General features: G+C 42.8%; 4 protein-coding genes and 3 non-coding genes across 8 annotated transcripts; 6 read left to right on the top strand and 1 right to left on the bottom strand.

Annotated features, from left to right (window-relative positions):
- Window positions 1-173: 173 nt before the first annotated feature.
- On the top strand, window positions 174-2,469 carry nme5 (NME/NM23 family member 5). Its single transcript, XM_018756390.2, has 6 exons — window positions 174-352; window positions 776-930; window positions 1,302-1,507; window positions 1,598-1,698; window positions 1,917-2,035; window positions 2,252-2,469. Exons 2-6 carry the CDS (start codon window positions 805-807, stop codon window positions 2,333-2,335), a joined length of 636 nt encoding a protein of 211 aa, XP_018611906.1. The 5' UTR covers window positions 174-352; window positions 776-804; the 3' UTR covers window positions 2,336-2,469.
- A 393-nt stretch (window positions 2,470-2,862) lies between these two features.
- On the top strand, window positions 2,863-2,935 carry trnav-aac (transfer RNA valine (anticodon AAC)). Its single transcript has one exon. It is a non-coding gene; the product is annotated as a tRNA-Val (tRNA).
- Window positions 2,936-3,502: 567 nt separating this feature from the next.
- On the top strand, window positions 3,503-8,118 carry LOC108936850 (heterogeneous nuclear ribonucleoprotein A/B-like). Its single transcript, XM_018756478.2, has 9 exons — window positions 3,503-3,577; window positions 3,962-4,213; window positions 5,209-5,377; window positions 5,511-5,669; window positions 5,756-5,887; window positions 6,073-6,166; window positions 6,247-6,411; window positions 6,496-6,581; window positions 6,992-8,118. The coding sequence occupies exons 2-8, from the start codon at window positions 3,990-3,992 to the stop codon at window positions 6,564-6,566; spliced, it is 1,014 nt and encodes a 337-aa protein (XP_018611994.1). The 5' UTR covers window positions 3,503-3,577; window positions 3,962-3,989; the 3' UTR covers window positions 6,567-6,581; window positions 6,992-8,118.
- phykpl (5-phosphohydroxy-L-lysine phospho-lyase) lies at window positions 7,123-12,395 on the bottom strand. Its single transcript, XM_018756477.2, has 12 exons — window positions 12,217-12,395; window positions 11,971-12,089; window positions 11,473-11,632; window positions 11,244-11,318; window positions 10,954-11,041; window positions 10,525-10,641; window positions 10,167-10,249; window positions 9,721-9,946; window positions 9,426-9,580; window positions 8,945-9,034; window positions 8,416-8,549; window positions 7,123-8,338 (listed from the first exon to the last, which is right to left on the bottom strand). The coding sequence occupies exons 1-12, from the start codon at window positions 12,273-12,275 to the stop codon at window positions 8,298-8,300; spliced, it is 1,347 nt and encodes a 448-aa protein (XP_018611993.1). The 5' UTR covers window positions 12,276-12,395; the 3' UTR covers window positions 7,123-8,297.
- A 392-nt stretch (window positions 12,396-12,787) lies between these two features.
- trnav-aac (transfer RNA valine (anticodon AAC)) lies at window positions 12,788-12,860 on the top strand. Its single transcript has one exon. It is a non-coding gene; the product is annotated as a tRNA-Val (tRNA).
- Window positions 12,861-13,471: 611 nt separating this feature from the next.
- trnav-cac (transfer RNA valine (anticodon CAC)) lies at window positions 13,472-13,544 on the top strand. Its single transcript has one exon. It is a non-coding gene; the product is annotated as a tRNA-Val (tRNA).
- Window positions 13,545-14,674: 1,130 nt separating this feature from the next.
- On the top strand, window positions 14,675-17,578 carry LOC108936807 (oocyte-specific histone RNA stem-loop-binding protein 2-like). 2 transcript variants are annotated; one of them, XM_018756386.1, is made up of 8 exons: window positions 14,675-14,781; window positions 15,182-15,316; window positions 15,410-15,487; window positions 15,705-15,788; window positions 16,051-16,194; window positions 16,384-16,572; window positions 16,647-16,788; window positions 16,987-17,578. In XM_018756386.1, the coding sequence occupies exons 1-8, from the start codon at window positions 14,732-14,734 to the stop codon at window positions 17,167-17,169; spliced, it is 1,005 nt and encodes a 334-aa protein (XP_018611902.1). In that variant the 5' UTR covers window positions 14,675-14,731; the 3' UTR covers window positions 17,170-17,578. The 2 variants fall into 2 exon arrangements, with proteins under 2 accessions (XP_018611902.1, XP_018611900.1); XM_018756384.1 differs by having other exon boundaries at window positions 15,179-15,316.
- Window positions 17,579-17,897: the final 319 nt, after the last annotated feature.

Raw genomic sequence — 17,897 nt, 5'->3', positions numbered from 1 at the left:
AGAGGGAGTGCACTGTAAGCTGTGTATGTTTTGGAAAACTTAATTCATATCATTACATTTTCACTAAAATCTGTTTCCACGTCTTCGCCAATAAATTTTATGATCGCATAGCAACATGGAGAAGTTTGGCCTGTGATGCTCGCCGTACTGTTTGTGTATCCTAGCAACGGTTTTCGTATAGTCCGCTGCATTTACTTGTAGTAATGTAGCTAACGCTTTTCTACAAAGTAGCGTATTCCAAAATGTTTGCAACAGGTGATGATCTTTAAATACTGAAACAGCGTTATCAAAAACGTCGTTTGTGTGATAAAATCTTACTGCCGGAGCACGTTGTTCCTTCGCCTCGGTGCAGGTAAGACAGAATAGTAGAGCCTCGGCCGGGATATGAAGCCAAAATTATCGGCGGTGGTGTGAGAATAATGCGATGGTCATATGCGGCGCTTCATGAAAGGGGATTCATTCGTGATGTTCATTTTAAACATGAAACTGAAAAACAAATGTAAATGATTGAATATATGTCCTGTGTATAACTTTACTGGAGGAATTCTAATTCTTGATTCTATCCACCCAGTGTTGAAGCAAACCTGTCTTGTGCCTTCCTTCCAGGAGTTATTCCTGATGCTTTCTCATCAATCTTACACATGACAATTCTCCCCTGTTGACTATACTTGTCTGTGACTTCTGGATATAGTTGTTTAATAACGTTCTGATAGCTGTTTGTGCAGGTAAAGGGATGTAAACTGAAATCTTCTCTATGTTACTACTGAATATATAGCTGTCTTGGAGATAAGAGAAGATACAGAAATGAGTGAAACTCATCTCTGCCATATTCATGTGGAAAGAACACTGGCTTTACTCAAACCAGACGCCGTCCACAAGGCTGATGAAATAGAGGACATTATTCTGAGATCTGGATTTATGATTCTGCAGGTATGTATTTAATAGTTTTTTTTATTAGAAACAGTATTTATATCACATTCATTGTAACACTGTAAACCTCCTCATATTCAGTACAAAAAAAGTGTGAAGATTTTTCTTTCCCTTCTAAAAATGAGTGTATTTTATCATTAGCTGTACATATGTAAGAAGGGTGATGTGTCTCCCTGAATACTCAACCGAGTATAATGTTCCCCAGCAGTATTTGTGCAAAACGCCACTGTGTTATTTTTTGGTTTCTGAACATTTGAGCTGTTATGCCCCCAGGCAGCTGTATTTCATTGTAAACCTACCGAAAAAGGTTGTTTTTAAATGGTCTTAACATCCTTAATGTTAATTTTTTTGTACAATTGTGTGTGTACCAGAAACGGATGCTGCAGCTGAGCCCTGAGCAGTGCAGTGATTTTTACGCGGAACAATATGGAACGCTCTTCTTCCCAAGCCTCATCGTTTTTATGAGCTCTGGGCCCATCGTTGCTCTTGTCCTTGCCCGGGAACAAGCTATTGATTCTTTTAAAGCGTTGATTGGACCCGTTAACCCTACAATTGCTAAAGAAACACACCCCAACAGGTATGCGCTGAGATACTGCTGCATTTAATGTGTCGGTTCCACACGATTCAGGCAGACTTTGCGTTGAGCTACTTGTGTGTTCTTTTCTAGTCTGAGAGCCATATACGGGACTTCGGATCTGCGGAATGCTTTGCACGGGAGCGACAATTTTTCTGCCGCTGAGAGAGAAATCAAGTTCATTTTCCCAAACTGTAAGTGCCATTCGAATACACAAAGTTCATTAGTTATCACTCGTAATGAATTCATTTCCTGGGCAAATTAGACATTCTTTTTATCGATTAACAACAGAAGAGCTCTTGAAAGAACATGACTTGTCATGTACAGTTTGGCGTTTGTGAATGGATTATTGCAGAGGACCTTTACGTGTGTGGTTTACACCGAGAGGTGCTATCTGTGCATCACGACCCAGGTATCATTGAGCCCGTTCCTATCGGCGAGGCTGCCAAGGACTACTTGAACAGATTTGTGAATCCCACGCTGCTCCGTGGACTGACAGAACTCTGCAGCACTAAGCCCGCTGACCCCATTGTAAGTACTGTACTGGTGACGTGAAATCAGATGTTGGCCAGTAGCCATGGGGGTGTCGAGTAGATGCTGTCATGGATTTTTTGAGCACGAAATGCTTGGATACGCGAGCTTCCCTTTGGCTTAAGTGTTGTCACACCTGTCTGAATTTTTCTGCATGCGTCTATACTCCTGATTCCAAATACTGATGACTTTTTTTTCTCCCTTTTCTTTCCGAAGACCTGGCTTGCTGACTGGTTAACAGCAAACAACCCCAACAAGCCTAAGATTTCAAATTCAGCAATAATCGAAGAAGCAGCCTAAGGAAGGATCTCGTAGGAGTACTATTTGAAAAAAAAAAAAAAAGGATCTGCTGCCAACACGTTTTTGTGTTACATGCAAGCAATAAAAAAAAAAACTTGCTTCCCCCCACAGGTGTCTAGTCTTGGCATGTTTAGAATATAAAGGAAAATGCAGTGCACGTTGTTCAGCTATCTCGTTTTGTTTGTGTGTTTGTTAGAACATCGTAAACACAAGGCTTGATTTAAAAAAAAAAAATATTAATTGTAAAAGAAGTTAGACTTGGTAAAAAAATTTTTCCCTGGCTTGACCTGAATCACCGCCGGTGCTCCACATTTTGCGATAGTACATTCTTAAAACCTTTTAAAGCTGCATGGACAATTAAATCAACCGGAACATTGTGATTAGGCGTTATATTCTATCTGTGCACTTTGGAAAGCAATGAAAACAACTAATTTATAGGAACTTTCTGCTAGAAATTTGTATTTTGTATTCTGTATATAAGGCATACGATCGATTTGTTGTTACTTTTGAAAATAGTAATCGTACAGGTTTCCGTAGTGTAGTGGTTATCACGTTCGCCTAACACGCGAAAGGTCCCCGGTTCGAGACCGGGCGGAAACAAGAATTATTGTGTTTTATGTTTTCCCTTACTGAGCTACACGTCCCGTAAAGACGATATCAACAAAAACAACATGAAAATCAATAAATGCGCGATTACATACATTGTTTTATATGATATTTACTCTCATATAGAGTTAAAAAACATTTAGTCATTTATTGTGTTTATAGAGCTCACTGTGTAAGCGATTAACTTTTTTGTCCGTCCGTGGGCCAGTGGGGAAAACGTTAAGGTTTGGAAAATGGCAAAAATAAACAATAGGGATCAGTTACCATAATGCAAGAAACACTTTTATTGTAACTTCCTTTGTCAGTGAGACAACTTAATTCGTTGCTATTTTTTTTTTAAATAATAGTCATACTCCGTTACCATGAAAACCTCCACAGTGCCAACGAACAGCTGAGTTACCGTTCGTTTCTATACCCCGTGAAAAGATTCAGAAACTTATTGCTGAGCGTAGGACATAGTGAACGTGGTGAACTGATAGCCAATAGAAAGTGCCAAACATAGTGATCGACAGTTAAGAGTACCCAATAGTCGCCTTCTTTACTCAAAGGCACGCATATCCGGTACTATATAGCTTGCCACGACGGGGTGTTTAGAGGGAGAATCCATCTTGTGAAGCGGTTGTGTTAAGTTTATCAGTAAGCGGATTTTCACGGGGTTATTTTGTGGTGTCAGAAACACGGTGTTAATAGTGATCATAACGAAAAAGAGATTAAACGCAGTACATAGAGGTCTAGCAGTTGGGTCTTGAGCTGGTCTAGAAGCGTAGGCACGACGCGGCGTCAGGCCGATTGCGTTACGTAAACGGGTGAAATTACTAAATTTCGATGCATTGTCTTTTCTGTCCCGGTGAAATTGAACTTACCAGTTTTATTTAAGCATTTTAAGTGCATTGTATGTGTTAACGCAAGGTTAGTGTGCACTTTCATCGACGAATGTGCCTCAGGGAGCGAGTGAGTGATCGCGGTTAATGGACACGTTCGGGTTCATCGGTTTTTTTTTTTGTGTTTCCTCTTCTTCAGTTTAGCTGAAATTTAACGTTTACGCATCATGTCCGACGCTGAGCAGCAGTTCATGGAGACGTCTGAGAATGGCCACGAAGGCGAGGAAGACCTGAATGGGGCCGAGGGCGCGGAGCAGGTGGAGGAGGACGCGGTCGAAGCGGAGCACGACGCAGCCGCGGCCGAGGAGGAGGAGGAGGAGGAGGAGGATTCCCAAAACGGCGGCGGGGACGGCGGGCAGATCAACGCCAGCAGGGCCGAGGAGGACGCGGGGTGCGTGCGTGCGCGCGCGCTCCACTTGTTTTCACAACTTCCAGCACAGAAGCAGCCGTGTGTAGTTTACGGGAGCATCGAATGAACTGGTTGCACGATTGCGCGCGGGGAACCTCTTTGTTCTCGCGGTCTTTGTTGGCGCCATGTGCTGCGCGGTGGGGGATGGGCACCGCGCGCTGCCTAACAAATGGCGAAAAAGCTACCGGCAGTTAACTTCAGTACTAAATTATGCGTTTATAGAAAGAACACTTTACAGTTTTTGTGTTGCTGGGTTTTTTATGGGGGAGCAGTTTGGGGACTACAGATGTGATGGTACTTGAGCCAACATCCTCTAGGTTATTAGTGAATTACCTGAATGCCACTTGGGCCAGCAACTCCTGCTGAGTTGCAGATTCGACTTTCACATGTCAATTTTGTGAATATGCCTTGTCTTATTACTTACACATGACCCATACTCATATCCTGAGTTTAAAGCATGTAGTGTTAAAATTTTGGCTTGCTCCTTTATAGTTGAAATGATTCAAATTACTACTACTACTGTGGTAGTAATTTTAAGGGCAAGGTACTTGTGCTGAATTGCTGTGGAAAAATTTATCCATCTGTATTAAATGGATAAATTGATATTTTTAGTTGTCCCACACTTGGAAAAAGTGATTGTATACAAGTCTTGTATAAGTGGGAGGGCTGGTAGTCTAGTGCTTAGTTGTTTCTGTTGAACCCTTTGGTGGCAGGTTTGAATCCCACATCATAATACCTTTGAGCAAGGTACTTCCCCTGAATTGCACCTGTAAAATTATCCAGCTGTATTATTGGGTGAATAATTGTAACTAGCATAACATTATAAATTGCTTTGGATACTCAGCCAGGTGAGTAAATGTAAACAGAACAGTCACATGAAGATAGCGAAAGTGATGCTGTAAGCAGCTTAGTATACAAACCTATAGCAGTCTGTCAAATAGATGATTTGCTACAGTGGAAACTTTACCTTTTTGTAGGAAAATGTTTGTTGGTGGCCTAAGCTGGGACACAAGCAAGAAGGACCTCAAAGATTACTTTTCCAAATTTGGGGAAGTGACTGACTGCACCATAAAGATGGACCCCAACACAGGAAGATCCAGAGGGTTTGGGTTTATTCTGTTCAAAGATGCATCAAGTGTGGAAAAGGTAAGCTCAAATCCAAAGGAGTTGATGCCACGTATGTTAAGTTCTGTTTTTGCCTTTATTAAACTGGTCATATGTACGGTGCTCAGGTTGAGAGCATGAGTTATGTAAACAATGTTTTACTTATCCCACTCAGGTACTTGAACAGAAGGAACACAGGCTAGATGGGCGGCAGATTGACCCGAAGAGGGCTATGGCTATGAAAAAGGAACCAGTGAAGAAAATCTTTGTGGGCGGCCTCAATCCCGAAACGACGGAGGAAAAGATCCGGGAGTATTTTGGAACATTTGGGGAGGTGTGTAATCCAAATGAACCCCTCTCACCTCCCTTTTTCCCTCTGTTTGTCTATGTAGTCTATATGCAGTTTCATATTTGTTACAGATTGAAGCCATTGAACTTCCAATGGATCCAAAGTCAAACAAAAGGAGGGGATTTGTCTTCATCACCTTTAAGGAAGAATCACCTGTCAAAAAAGTGCTTGAAAAGAAATATCATAATGTTAGTGGGAGCAAGGTACAAAATGTTTTACTGCTGTATTTGTTACATTTTAGTCAAATCTCTTTTGTTCTTTAGTATTCTAGAATTGTACCTGCTTTTGAGCTTTATGCATATAGTTCTATTATCAGGAAGTTTGCATCTTGTGTGTTTTGGGTCAGACTGAACTGGTTGTTAAAAACAAACTGGGGTTTCCATTTTAGTGTGAGATTAAAATTGCCCAACCAAAGGAAGTTTATCAGCAGCAGCAGTTTGGTGGCCGTGGAGGCTACGGAGGACGGGGCAGGGGCCGTGGTGGTAAGTGTCTGAGCCAAACTTCCCAAGCTGACAGTATTGTGTTCAAGAGTCAAGACACCATCTCAATCTACTGTTCCCAGGCCAGAACCAGAACTGGAACCAGGGTTACAATAACTACTGGAACCAGGGCTATGGGAACCAAGGATACGGCTATGGTGGCCAGCAGGGATATGGTGGTTATGGAGGCTACGGCAACTACGACTACTCTGCAGGTTACTACGGCTATGGGGGAGGTTATGACTACAGTAAGTACAAAGTGATACTGGTAGCTTCATGCAATTGTTAAGCTGTTAAATTGGAAGTGCTCAGTCCAATATGTCATTCTGCAGACCAGGGTAATGCAAGTTATGGGAAAACTCCAAGGCGTGGAGGCCACCAAAGTAGCTACAAGCCATACTGATCAGATGTAGTGGAGGTATGTATTTCCTGGCAGTAGACATTGAGTCAACGGGTATGCCCTTAACCCTGCTGTGCCAGACTTCTCCCATTGATCCAGGTTGGCAGGCTCATCTAATTTGGGGCTAGTATATTACAAATTTAAATTTAATCCCTTAAATTTTAGTTAATGAGTAGATTCAGGTAGGATTTCATCATGGCTGCTCAAGTTGATACAATTTTCATATTGTGCCTTTAAAATCTCTAGATAGTTAATCAAGGTTAACTGCATAGATTGGGTGGGGGGGGGGTTCTCACTTAGTAAACAAGGAAATTTAACCTCATGTCTTGTTCTTCTGGTTTTCGCCACATTTATTGGCTATGGGAGCATTTATTCTGGTGCTTAGGCTTGTATGTAAGCAACATGTTATTTCTCTTTCCTCTTTCAAGGACTAAAGTAATTATGAGCGAGAGCCTGTGGTCTGGCCGCAGCCAACGTGGGGCCTGACTTTGGAGTTTTGCAGAACTTAGACTTGTGCTCCATTTGTACAGATCAAGTGAGGAATTGGGGAAGCAAAATGTCACTTTTCCACATTTTATTTTATATTTTTTGTGTTCATACACATTTCCAGAGATGGAAGTGATATTTTTACTGTACTTTTTGGTACCTTCTTGGATTTAATGTTATTGTATGGTTGTATTTTACATGTCTACTGGATTTACCACAAAGCAAGTTGAGAGCTTAGCCTTTTCTTTGAATAAACAATTTGAGTTTTTTTTTCCCAGTGTTTCTAAACTTAGCTTTTCCTTATGCTGAGTGTCAATGCAAATTGCATGGCTACAAAATGGGGAAGGGGAAGATTAAAAAGGGATTAAACTAATCAAGTTAATTTGTAAGCTTGTGTAGTGAATGTCAGCAGTTGGCTAGTAGATAAGGACAACCAGCATTTTCCCTCCTGGCTTTTAAGGAATTTTACTAATTTTTTTCCTCCCGTTTTTGTCTGCAAATAAAGTGGCTTTGATAGTGTAAACTTTACATTAAGCTAAAGCCTGTAAATGTAAGAGAGCACTCCTCTCACTGGAAACCCATTCCTCTAGTGTCTTGGGCAAATTGATAGAAATAAACTTTTGTTTATATTATGCGTGTGCATCCTTTATTTCTGTAATGCTTCTGGTTACTGTTAATTTGTCTGAATAATGGTAATGTTTGTGCTATTGCATACTATGGCGGTAGTGTTAAGTTGTTCTGACACTGGCAGCCAGCGTGGGTTCTGAGTAACATGGCAGCATGTGAAGGAATTGAGTTTGTGGGCATAAATTTGTATAAACTTTCTTTTGCCTTTGGGGGTTTACAGAGACGGATGTAGAGGCTGACTTAACTTGTTTGGAGTGGTGTGGGGGGTTGGACTAGGCCTTGAGGTTTAGTTCTCAATGGGGAGTTTTGGAGCCATGCCTCAACTCATCAATTTGAAGTGGAAGCTGAATATCCTAAATGGTAGCAGTCTGTATTAATGGCATGCTGAGTGCATTTGTTTGAACTGATTTACCTTCAGGTAAGGTAAAAACTTGAACTCTACAGAAACTGTACACTTTGACTTCCAATGAAAAGCTTTTTTGTTTTTTGCAAATGGTGTATAAAGTAGATTGTCTGAGTATATACTGAACAGTAAAATGAACACTTGAGGGTAATTTAATCTCAGGGAAGGATTCCTAAAGCTGTATGATAGGACTGATTGTTGTTTTTCTTCCAAGTGAATCAGGTCTCTTTCATCTTACTTTGAGATGTAGTCCCAATATCTACAAGCAAAATGGAGTATACATTACTATGAGTGGCACAGCAAACATAAAGGCTTAAGTAATTTTGTCCTACTTACCTAAAAGAATAACATCTATTTTTTCAGCCACCAGCTCAGCATCTTCTATGCTGAAGCACATAGGAGGTTTAAACTTGATGACATTCTCCCATGGCCCATCTGTGCTCACAAGGATCAGTTCTTCTTCTTTTAACCTGAAGCAAGACAGAATTTCAGCTTCAGACTTAGGACACTTCTATTATCTCACTATTGTGGAGGGCTTGGTTACCAATTACCTGTGTTGTGTGTACCAAACTAGGGGTGAGAACTTTGTCCTTGCTGGACACAGGGTGTGCTGGTCTCAACAGTGAAATCTGAATTTACAAGATGAGGTTTTCATTTGGATGAGAGGTATTGCTTCCTTGTGCAAATCTGCCTTTAAACCCAACCATACTTGGGCTCTTAAGGCCTGAGGTCTCTCATCCCTGTTCTGTATGATGCATGTATATGAACCTGTGCTTTGTTTAATCTCTGCTTGTGGAAATCTTTGAGGAGGGGGGGGTGGCTTGCTCATTTTGTGAGAATGTCCCTGCAGCTATCCACTGCTCACCTCCTCACAAGCTTTGCTGCCTCTTCTGTGGCTGGGGTCAGCTGTGCCTGGTCCTTCACCAGCTCCAAACCCACAAATAGCCCAGCCCCACTAAAAGGGACAAAAACAACCTTATTCTCAGGTGGAAAGGTAAGTAAGAATTGGCATTTCTTCCACTGTTTAATGGGTTTTCAGTGGTAAAACAGCAGAACTGCATGTATTGAATACATCTATTTTAAGTTCTTCTGTGGGAATAGGGGTCTTTAATTTGCATGGTTTATGTGCTTCAGTGTTATGTAACATTCCTTCCATCAGGTCTAATCTTACATGGTCTACAAATAAGCAAGGTACTTGGAACCATGTTTACAAGGGGCATAGCAAAAAATGTAATTGTCATGACTGGTATGTTTACCTTGGCATGCAGAGATCGATCCTTTCAACAAAAGGATCTACCAATTGCAAGCTCTTCTGATCTAGTGCTCCTTATATACTTGGTCCTTACCGCACATCTCCAATGATGGTATGTTTCCTCTGCAAGTGAAGTAGAAGCTCTTTAAGATGCCCCCCAACCAAACTAGCATTCCTCCTCAAGGCCTCCTCCTCAATTACATCCAGTACAGCCAATCCAATGGCACAGGACACAGGGTTTCCACCAAACTGCAAGCACATAAGACACTAATAATGAAATGGATTGCAAGCAGGTGAGGAGTGGTAGCATTCACCAGTTGTAATGGTTTACTGGCCAATATCCAGTGAGGTTTTAAGGTTGTAGCTGGCGAATCAACGTAGGCACCCACCGTGTTGAAGTACTCTACCCCGTTGCCGGTGAAGGTGTCGGCAATCTCCTGGGTGGTCACCACACAGGCGAGTGGGTGGCCATTGCCCATAGGCTTGCCCATAGTCATAATGTCAGGGCAGAAATCTTCACCCTGCAGCTGGAAGCCCCAGAAGCAACTCCCTACACGGCCAAATCCAACCTGCACTTCATCTGCCACAACCACCCCGCCAGCTTCGTGCACATAGCTGTGAGGAAGATAGAACTAGTTGTTGGGTGTAGTCATGCTAAACTATAGCCATTTGGATCATGTTTGAAAAATGCTAAGGATGATGCAGTTCATTACCATGGGTCAATTTTCCAAAGAAAGCAGTTTCCAATACTGTGAACACATTTTTATTCTAGTGCTGAGTTGATTTATACACATGGAATTAATGTGTGCATGGTGGAAAAACTAGAGCTACGTACTCTGCTACCTTTCTGCAGTAACCTTCGGGGAGGATTATCTGGCCTCCAACACTAGGCAGAGACTCTACAAAGAATGCGGCAATCTGTAAAGAACAACACCAATGTTTGCCATTTAAATATTGCCCTTTACCTTTTCAAACACATGACTTCAGGTCAGGTATGTACACTGAATTTCCATAGTGCAAAAGTGGTAGAACATTTTACAACTGTCATGATTCATTGTATTATATAAAAAAAATTACACTTTAACAATACTTCCACATAGTATGTCAAATCTAGTTTTGGCCCCTGTACCTGAATTTGGAGCTCCACTAACTGGAGGGGAACACACTAAATGCTGCAGGGAATGTTTGCCTACCTTGTGGCCTTTCTTATGTACGTCCTCTATCAAGTCCTTCACAGTGTCTGCATAGGCTTGGCCAGGATCTGGATGACCCTTCCTGTACTTGCCCCTGTATGTGTCTGGCAGTGGTGCCTGGCATAAAACAGGTGTGTGTTCAGTAGAAATATAGCTGTCTGGGGAAAAAAATGACAGCTACCCTACTGCATAAACAAGGTAAGAAGTGTAAGCTGCTATAAAATGGTGTTTTACAATGTACAACCACCCAATAAACATGCTCAAAAGTTTACCTGAATGAGATTGAAGTGTTTTACTGGGAGCTTACAGACAATGACTACCAGTAATGATGCCTTCTAATAACTGATGTATCCCACACATACTGGTTGACTTGTTTCATACAAAATAAGCATTTCAACAATTAGAACATTGTAAAGATGATTTACTTACTACATGCACCCATTCCTTTTGTGCCCCCAACTTCCGAAACTTGTATGGGCTGATGTCAATCAGGGAAGTCAGGTGGCCGTGATACGCACTGGGGTATAAAAAGTTTGCACCAATGTTTTATTTACCCAGCAGCTTATTTCACAAAGCCAGTTTTTAGTGGCTGGATAAAAATGTTTCAAGAGACAACCCTCTTTATTTATTCAGTTTATTAACCAGACAACTTGGATTTTGAGTAAAACACCCCACTGCAGTGCAAGTGACTGTGTTGGAAGTCTTTATTACAAACTTACTGGTCAAGTACTATGACATCGTTGTGCTGGGTGTACTGCCGGGCCAGTCGGAGAGCCAGATCATTGGCTTCTGAACTGTGACGGGAGGGAGGGAAAGAGCCTTAGACCACTTTCACACTGGATTTTCAAAATGTAAACGGGGATGTGGCGTTAATGATCGGGTTTGTGGGGAATGTTCAATTTCCATTTGCTGCTCGCTCTTACAGCAGGTAAACGACACGAAACATACCCTGAGTTGACAAAGTAGAATACACGCAGCTTGTCCGGCAACGTTTCGGCCAGTCGGGTAGCATAATGCACAATGTGGTCGTGGAGGAAGCGCGTGTTGGTATTGAGGAGATCCATCTGTGCAGCTGCTGCCCGAGTGATGGCAGGGTGGCAGTGGCCAACTGGTCCAAGGGCACATGTGTTAGCACAAATGACTCTACATGTATTCACAGCTGCCCTCTTGCTGTGAAACGTACACATTTTAGTTAGCACAGCCATGCCCATGGCATATGTAAGAAAAGGCTACAGCAGATTTCTCATTGTGAAAGTAAAGGAATTCTGTCCTGCAATGTTGTATGTACTAGTGGACCTTTTCCTGTGTCAAACCGGCTGACCAGCAGCGTTCTATGGACATGTGTGACACTTTTTCCTTTTGAGTCTGAAATGATGAATACTGAGAACAGGCAGGAGAGACGATCCACACCCGGACCCGCCCGGTCCCCCGCGCGGAGCCGCTCACCGTGCTGAACGTTACTGATGCAGTCCAGGTACCGCTGCCCCTGCTCGTCGTACAAATACTGACCTTTGGCTCTCACTATTTTCATCGGGTGTTCAGAGAAAAAGAGTCGACACGAGTGCCTGCGAAGTCAAAGACGTGGACGAAGTTCAAGGTGGAGCAGAGAGTTCGCAAAGTCCATCCATTGTAATGGTTGGAATAAGTACTCGCTAATCTGGTACCAACGTGAAAATCGAGTGTCAAACTTACCCGATCAGCTTTTTCCGCATTTCAAGCGTGGTTTCTTTGCTGAACTTCTCCAATGACATGATGTTATCAGTTTTTCTTTACAACGATCTCGGACACGCAGCGCTGCACTTGGACTTCTGCCTTGACGCTGTCACGTCACAGTGCGCGGACCCTCAGTGCGCATGGGCAAACCGCGCCTGTCGCTCTGGCAGACAACCATTAGGCGTTTTGTGAACCTTGTCTCTTAAAGGGAACGTACAGGGTTTTTAAAGAAATCTCAAAAGATCGTGTGATGGTGGAGCAAAAGTTATGAACGGATGAATTTCGAGGCGCTTCTCGTCTTTCCAATTGCTATTCTGTAAGAAATGTAATCGGTCTTCAGAGTCGAGAGTATAAAATAAAATGTAATGTATGGTATTCATAGTTTAACTTTAAAACATTACTGCATAAAAACTCACACAAGAAAGAAGGACGATTTAAGTTAAGATTTTAAATTCAAGACGTTGGTTACGAGCTATATTACCAACAGATCTGCTCCCCTGTATCTTCAAGACCTGGTCACTCGTTCCAAAAAAAATTATTTATTGTGCAGGTTTCCGTAGTGTAGTGGTTATCACGTTCGCCTAACACGCGAAAGGTCCCCGGTTCGAAACCGGGCGGAAACAAGCTTTTTTTCCCCTAAAGATCCCATTTATCGCTTACCAACTAGGATTGAGTTAAATGAACAAGTGGAAGATTTCTGCATTTCTATATTGCACTTACCTTTCAAAACAATGGCTGCAATGGACTGACGTCCCGTCCAGGGTGCACCTCCGCCCTTCGTGTTCCGCCTAGCCTAGTGAGTCCAGGATAGGCCCCCGGCCTCCTCTACTCTGACCAGGATAAACCGTTAGTGAAAAAAGATGAAGAGACTTGCCAGGGGAAGAAAAATGTATACAGTCAGAGTCATTATAGTCTATATAGTCTAATGGATGGGACACTTAAGCAGGAGTTTTGTACCCTATCAGTTTCCGTAGTTATGTTATGGCGTTCGTCTCTTCTCCGAAGTCCTCTTGTCGAAATCGGAGGAAATGCATTTTTTCCCCCAAAGTTTTTCTTCATCTTTTCCAATGATTCGAATATATTTACAATTACTGTTAAGTCAAAAGGGAAATACAGGTGTTAAGATTCATACACAAAGCTTACATTTTCAATATAGTCGATTTCTTAGAAAACCAATCAATAAAAACGTGTGATAATAGATGTGACACGTAGGTATCAACTCTCTATCGCCTTTGTTTCCGTAGTGTAGTGGTTATCACGTTCGCCTCACACGCGAAAGGTCCCCGGTTCGAAACCGGGCGGAAACAATGTTTTTAAAGAGCAACTGTGAATTCACTTGTAGTGTAAAGTCAACAACTTTTAAATATAAAATATGGTGCCTCATAACAAGATGCTCGCGTCAGCATCGCTAGAGAGAAGCAGCTTTGGTGCAGTGGTAATGGCCGCGCTCCCCACGGGTGACGAGCAGCAAAATGACGAGCGGGTGGAATATTGAAATAAAAAAAAAACAATCATGTCACTAATGAAAGAAAGTTAATTAGTGGACGATGGATTACTTTTTAACTATTGAAACTGTTTTAGATATTTCTAAAACTCTTGCAGATGAGTTGATGGGCAATGAACTGCTGCCAAGCGAAGCAAAACGACAAAAAAGCCATATTTCACACACAGATCGACGTTATTTGCAACGACGAGTCCAGCGCTAACTGTATCTGTGCTACACGTACCAAACACAACAGTACGTTTTTCTTTTTAATAAAAGTCAGGATGTTTGCTAACTGTTAAATATCAAATGAATATCAGCAGATGGCACCAGCAGCAGCAGATGAGAGAAAAAGAGCAACGCGTTGTTGTTCGTAAGTTTCATATTTAAGTATGAGCCATAGCTCTTTCGATTTCCCCACTTTCACAAGCAGGCGGTAGGTTAGAGGTTCGAAAAAGTGCTTTTATTCAAACTAACAGCGCAGGTTCGAATCACCTCACCTAGTGTAGTACAAGGCACTGTCTTACCCTAAAATTACTCACACCTGTGCTGTAAGTAAGTTGCTTGGAAAATGAGTAAATGTATACATGACGTTTTTTCCCCTAGGTGTACATGGATTTGTCCAAAGTGAAAAAAATGTATAACTTCCATTTCATAATATTCGACAAGAACTTGTATTGCAGTGTGTTGATCAGTCGGGAGCTGCAGAAATAATTGAATTTCTTCACACTCGTACAATGACAGTAAGTGTATTGAAACGAATGAGTTGATCCTGCATGTTAACACAACTATCTTCATTTTAACTGAAAATTCTAAGAGTAACTTATTGATATAATTACTCCGAGTATCAAACTAATTGAATCTCATCCGGCTTCAGTTGCCGCATCTGACCGGATGCCGCGCGTGTCCTTTGACCTCGCGCGGGACCGTGGTGGTGCGCGCACCTGGCGCCCATTTAAAGCTCCACGCGGGGCAGCGCGTGTTTCCTGCGTGACAGCGGCTCGACAGAGCATGAGTACGCAGTTAGAGAGCTCGCCGTGCTGCCCGACGCAGCAGCCTAGGTCAGCGCTCCCTCACCCGGCCTTCCTTTTGCGGGAGTGGGGCAGTGGAGGATCCGTCCCTACTGGGGCTCCAAGAACCAGCAGCACGTGTTAATGACCTTTAACCAATATGCTCCCATCGATCTGAATGGTGCAAAATGATTAGTGATTCAGTTCTGGCGTGTTCCCTGAGCAGTTAGCTTTGATGAATGTGTGATGGAACATCTTGATTCAGGTGTCAGCCATACCATTTGAAACTTGTGATGTAGTATGTTGCTCTCCTTACGTGGAACATGTTGTGAATGCTCTGTAATTTGTACTGCACTTGCCATGTAGCAATGCAATGTTTTTTTTTTCTTCCCCCCCAAGCTCAGTATTGAGCTTCTCAATTGGCCTCTCTGTTTCAATGGTCTTTCAGCAGTTGGTCTGTTCCCCTATGGCCCAGTCTTGCCGAGTTGCCACTGGATGCTCTGACCAACCAGAGCTCGCCCCACCTCTGTGTCCCAGAGCCATGGCTTCTTCCAGGTTGCAGCTCCATGTATGAAAGCTTGGTTAGGTGAGGAGTGAGCCATTTACTGCCATCTTGGAAGTAACTTGTGTTCTAAGGAAGTTAATCTCTGAACTGGCCTCTTCCCCATCCTGAAAAAAGTAACTCAGGATCAAGTTTATCCCTTCATGATCTGACCATTGAGGATGAACATGGTGCTTTCGCAGAGAAGCCTTGCAGGTACTTCACATGTTCGTTCTCAAACTGCACAATTCCGCTGCTCCGTGTTTGTAATTGTTGAATTTGAAATTCTAGTTCACACTTTGTGATTAACCTCGTCTACATATTAGACTTTACATGTGTTTGTAGACCATGAGTCCTTGAACTTTTCCAGCACCTATTGAAAAGAGCTGCTTATATGGACTTCTGACTTGAGTGTCTACTCTTCTTGAACTAGATCATCAATTCTGGAACGTTGTATCCTGAGGGTGTCTACCTCCAGTGTGGCTGTGGGGACAGAGGACGTGGATGGGTTACGAAGGTTTTAGTCTCATGATCTGATCTTGGAACTAAATCTGTCAGTCCTATTGCACACAAAGTCGTGGCAAGTCTGTATAACATATGAAAGATTTGAGCTGCGAGTGGAGAATGCTGTGCTTTAATTTCTAGACAGAGCAAACCTCCGGTTTGATATTTTTGTAAGATTGTGGAGGGACAGGAACAATGCCAGAGTTCAACTGGCAGGCTTTGCCATTATTTCCTGGTAATAAAATGGCACAGCTTGACTCCACCTTCACCCTCAGACCCCGGTCTGAGATGCGGTGCGCTCGGCCTTTGGAGCCCTCCTGGTGTGAGACCAACGAGTCTGTCCTGAAGCGCAGGCAGAAGCAGATCCAGTATGGGAAGAACACTTGTGGCTACCAGAACTACTTGCAGCAGGTCCCCAAGTATGAGTAGTCTAATGTACAGTGTATGCATCCATCGATCTAATGTAGACCAACTTCCAAGCAATAGACATGGTGTCACTTCTGACAATCTCAATGTTCCAACATAAATCAATTTTTCAGTTGGCATTGGTTACAGTAGCCACATGAATATAGCTTTCTTCACTTGGACTGCCTTTTTGCTCTTGACAGACATTTGCGTATTCCTGGACTTCACCCCCGTACCCCCAACATGTACCGAAAGTACAGCCGACGCTCCTGGGACATGCAGGTTCGGCTTTGGAGGAGGGCTCTGCATGCCTGGGATCCACCTTCCCGCAGCACCCATCCCTCTGTAGAACCCCGGAGAGACATGGAGAGACGAGATGTGGTGGACCAAATGTGCGTACTATTAAAATATTTGTAAGCATGAAATTGCTGTGAAATATTCTGAGCTTCCTGACCTCATCCCCCAGACAAGGGCTACTGGAGAAGATGAGTACAGAGCTGCATGGAATGCCACAAGGAGGAGGACTGGTGTTAGATGGTAGGAGCTCTTCAGCTCCATTCACTTCAACTCCCCAGGTTCCTCTGGACAGTTCTTGTATTTCAGATCAGGTGTGTAGCTAGTTTTGTAAAGTGGGGTTCTCTCTCTCTCTCTCTCTCTCTCTCTCTCTGTGGGTGGTAGGGGCAAAACTCATTAACAACCAGCGATGTATTACTCTTCTATAGGCCTAATCACTTTGATGCTGTAATGAAACCAAGAAGGCATGTTACAGAAAAGTGGACTTAATTTTCCACTGTGTCCCCTTGCAGGATAACGCCAAAGCATTGCCGATGCCACTCTCTCAGCCCAGCTCTACATACTCTTTCCGCACAGAGCTTACGGACGACGAGAATGTGGTTGAATGGTTGCGTTTCCTGCTTGAGACGGATCAAAACCAGGGTTATCGGGCAGAACGGCCTGGACACAATGGCCCGCTACCATGGAGCCTGTAGTGGAGACTGCAAGTCAAGATGCAGTGGTTCCTAAGTATTAGGACATGGTGTAAAGACACTAACTATGAAGATGTTCTGCTTTGCAGTTTACATGCACATATATGTGCACACAAGTCTTTGGCCTTCAATATGCACTGCAAGTTTTTTGGGTCTTTCATTGGCTCAAATTTTGGCTGTCACACTGCTTTGAAAGGTTCTGCCTTGACACAGGTGATGTTCTGAACCACAGAAATGCTCACTTCATTTTTGCACAAGCCTATTTTAATTGAGCTGCATCTCACCATAGTCCAGTCCAACTAAGCACATTTCATTCCACAGGTCTATATTACTAAGCCTCTGATGGGTGAATGGAGGAAATTTTTTTGTATATTTTCTACTTTACTAATATGAAATGTAAAATAAATGTTCCATAGCAACAAGGAGCAAGGTATGACTTTAGTTTGCAAGTGTTTTTTTAATGAACCTTATTTGTTTCCTCTGTTAAGAGATCTTGGGAGATCTCTGCAGATTTTTTTTTTTTTTGGGGGGGGCGGGTGATTATTGAATAGTGAAGGGGAAGTTTAATTTCCCACAAATGACTCTTCACTTTAATTTGAGTGTAGTAAGTGTTTTGGTGCTGAGAGAAGTTAACAGGCAGTTGAGCTGATTCGGCTTGCAGAGCCCAAGCATGTCTGGGTATTCGGTGGAAACGCTCACTGATGGGACAGTCTGGTACAGGAAGAGATGGC

This window comes from Scleropages formosus, chromosome 13 (genome assembly GCF_900964775.1).
Source record: "Scleropages formosus chromosome 13, fSclFor1.1, whole genome shotgun sequence".
Taxonomy (NCBI): Eukaryota; Metazoa; Chordata; class Actinopteri; order Osteoglossiformes; family Osteoglossidae; genus Scleropages; species Scleropages formosus.
The sequence above is the reverse complement of the archived record's forward strand: the minus strand, read 5'-3'. Positions and strand labels throughout refer to the sequence as shown.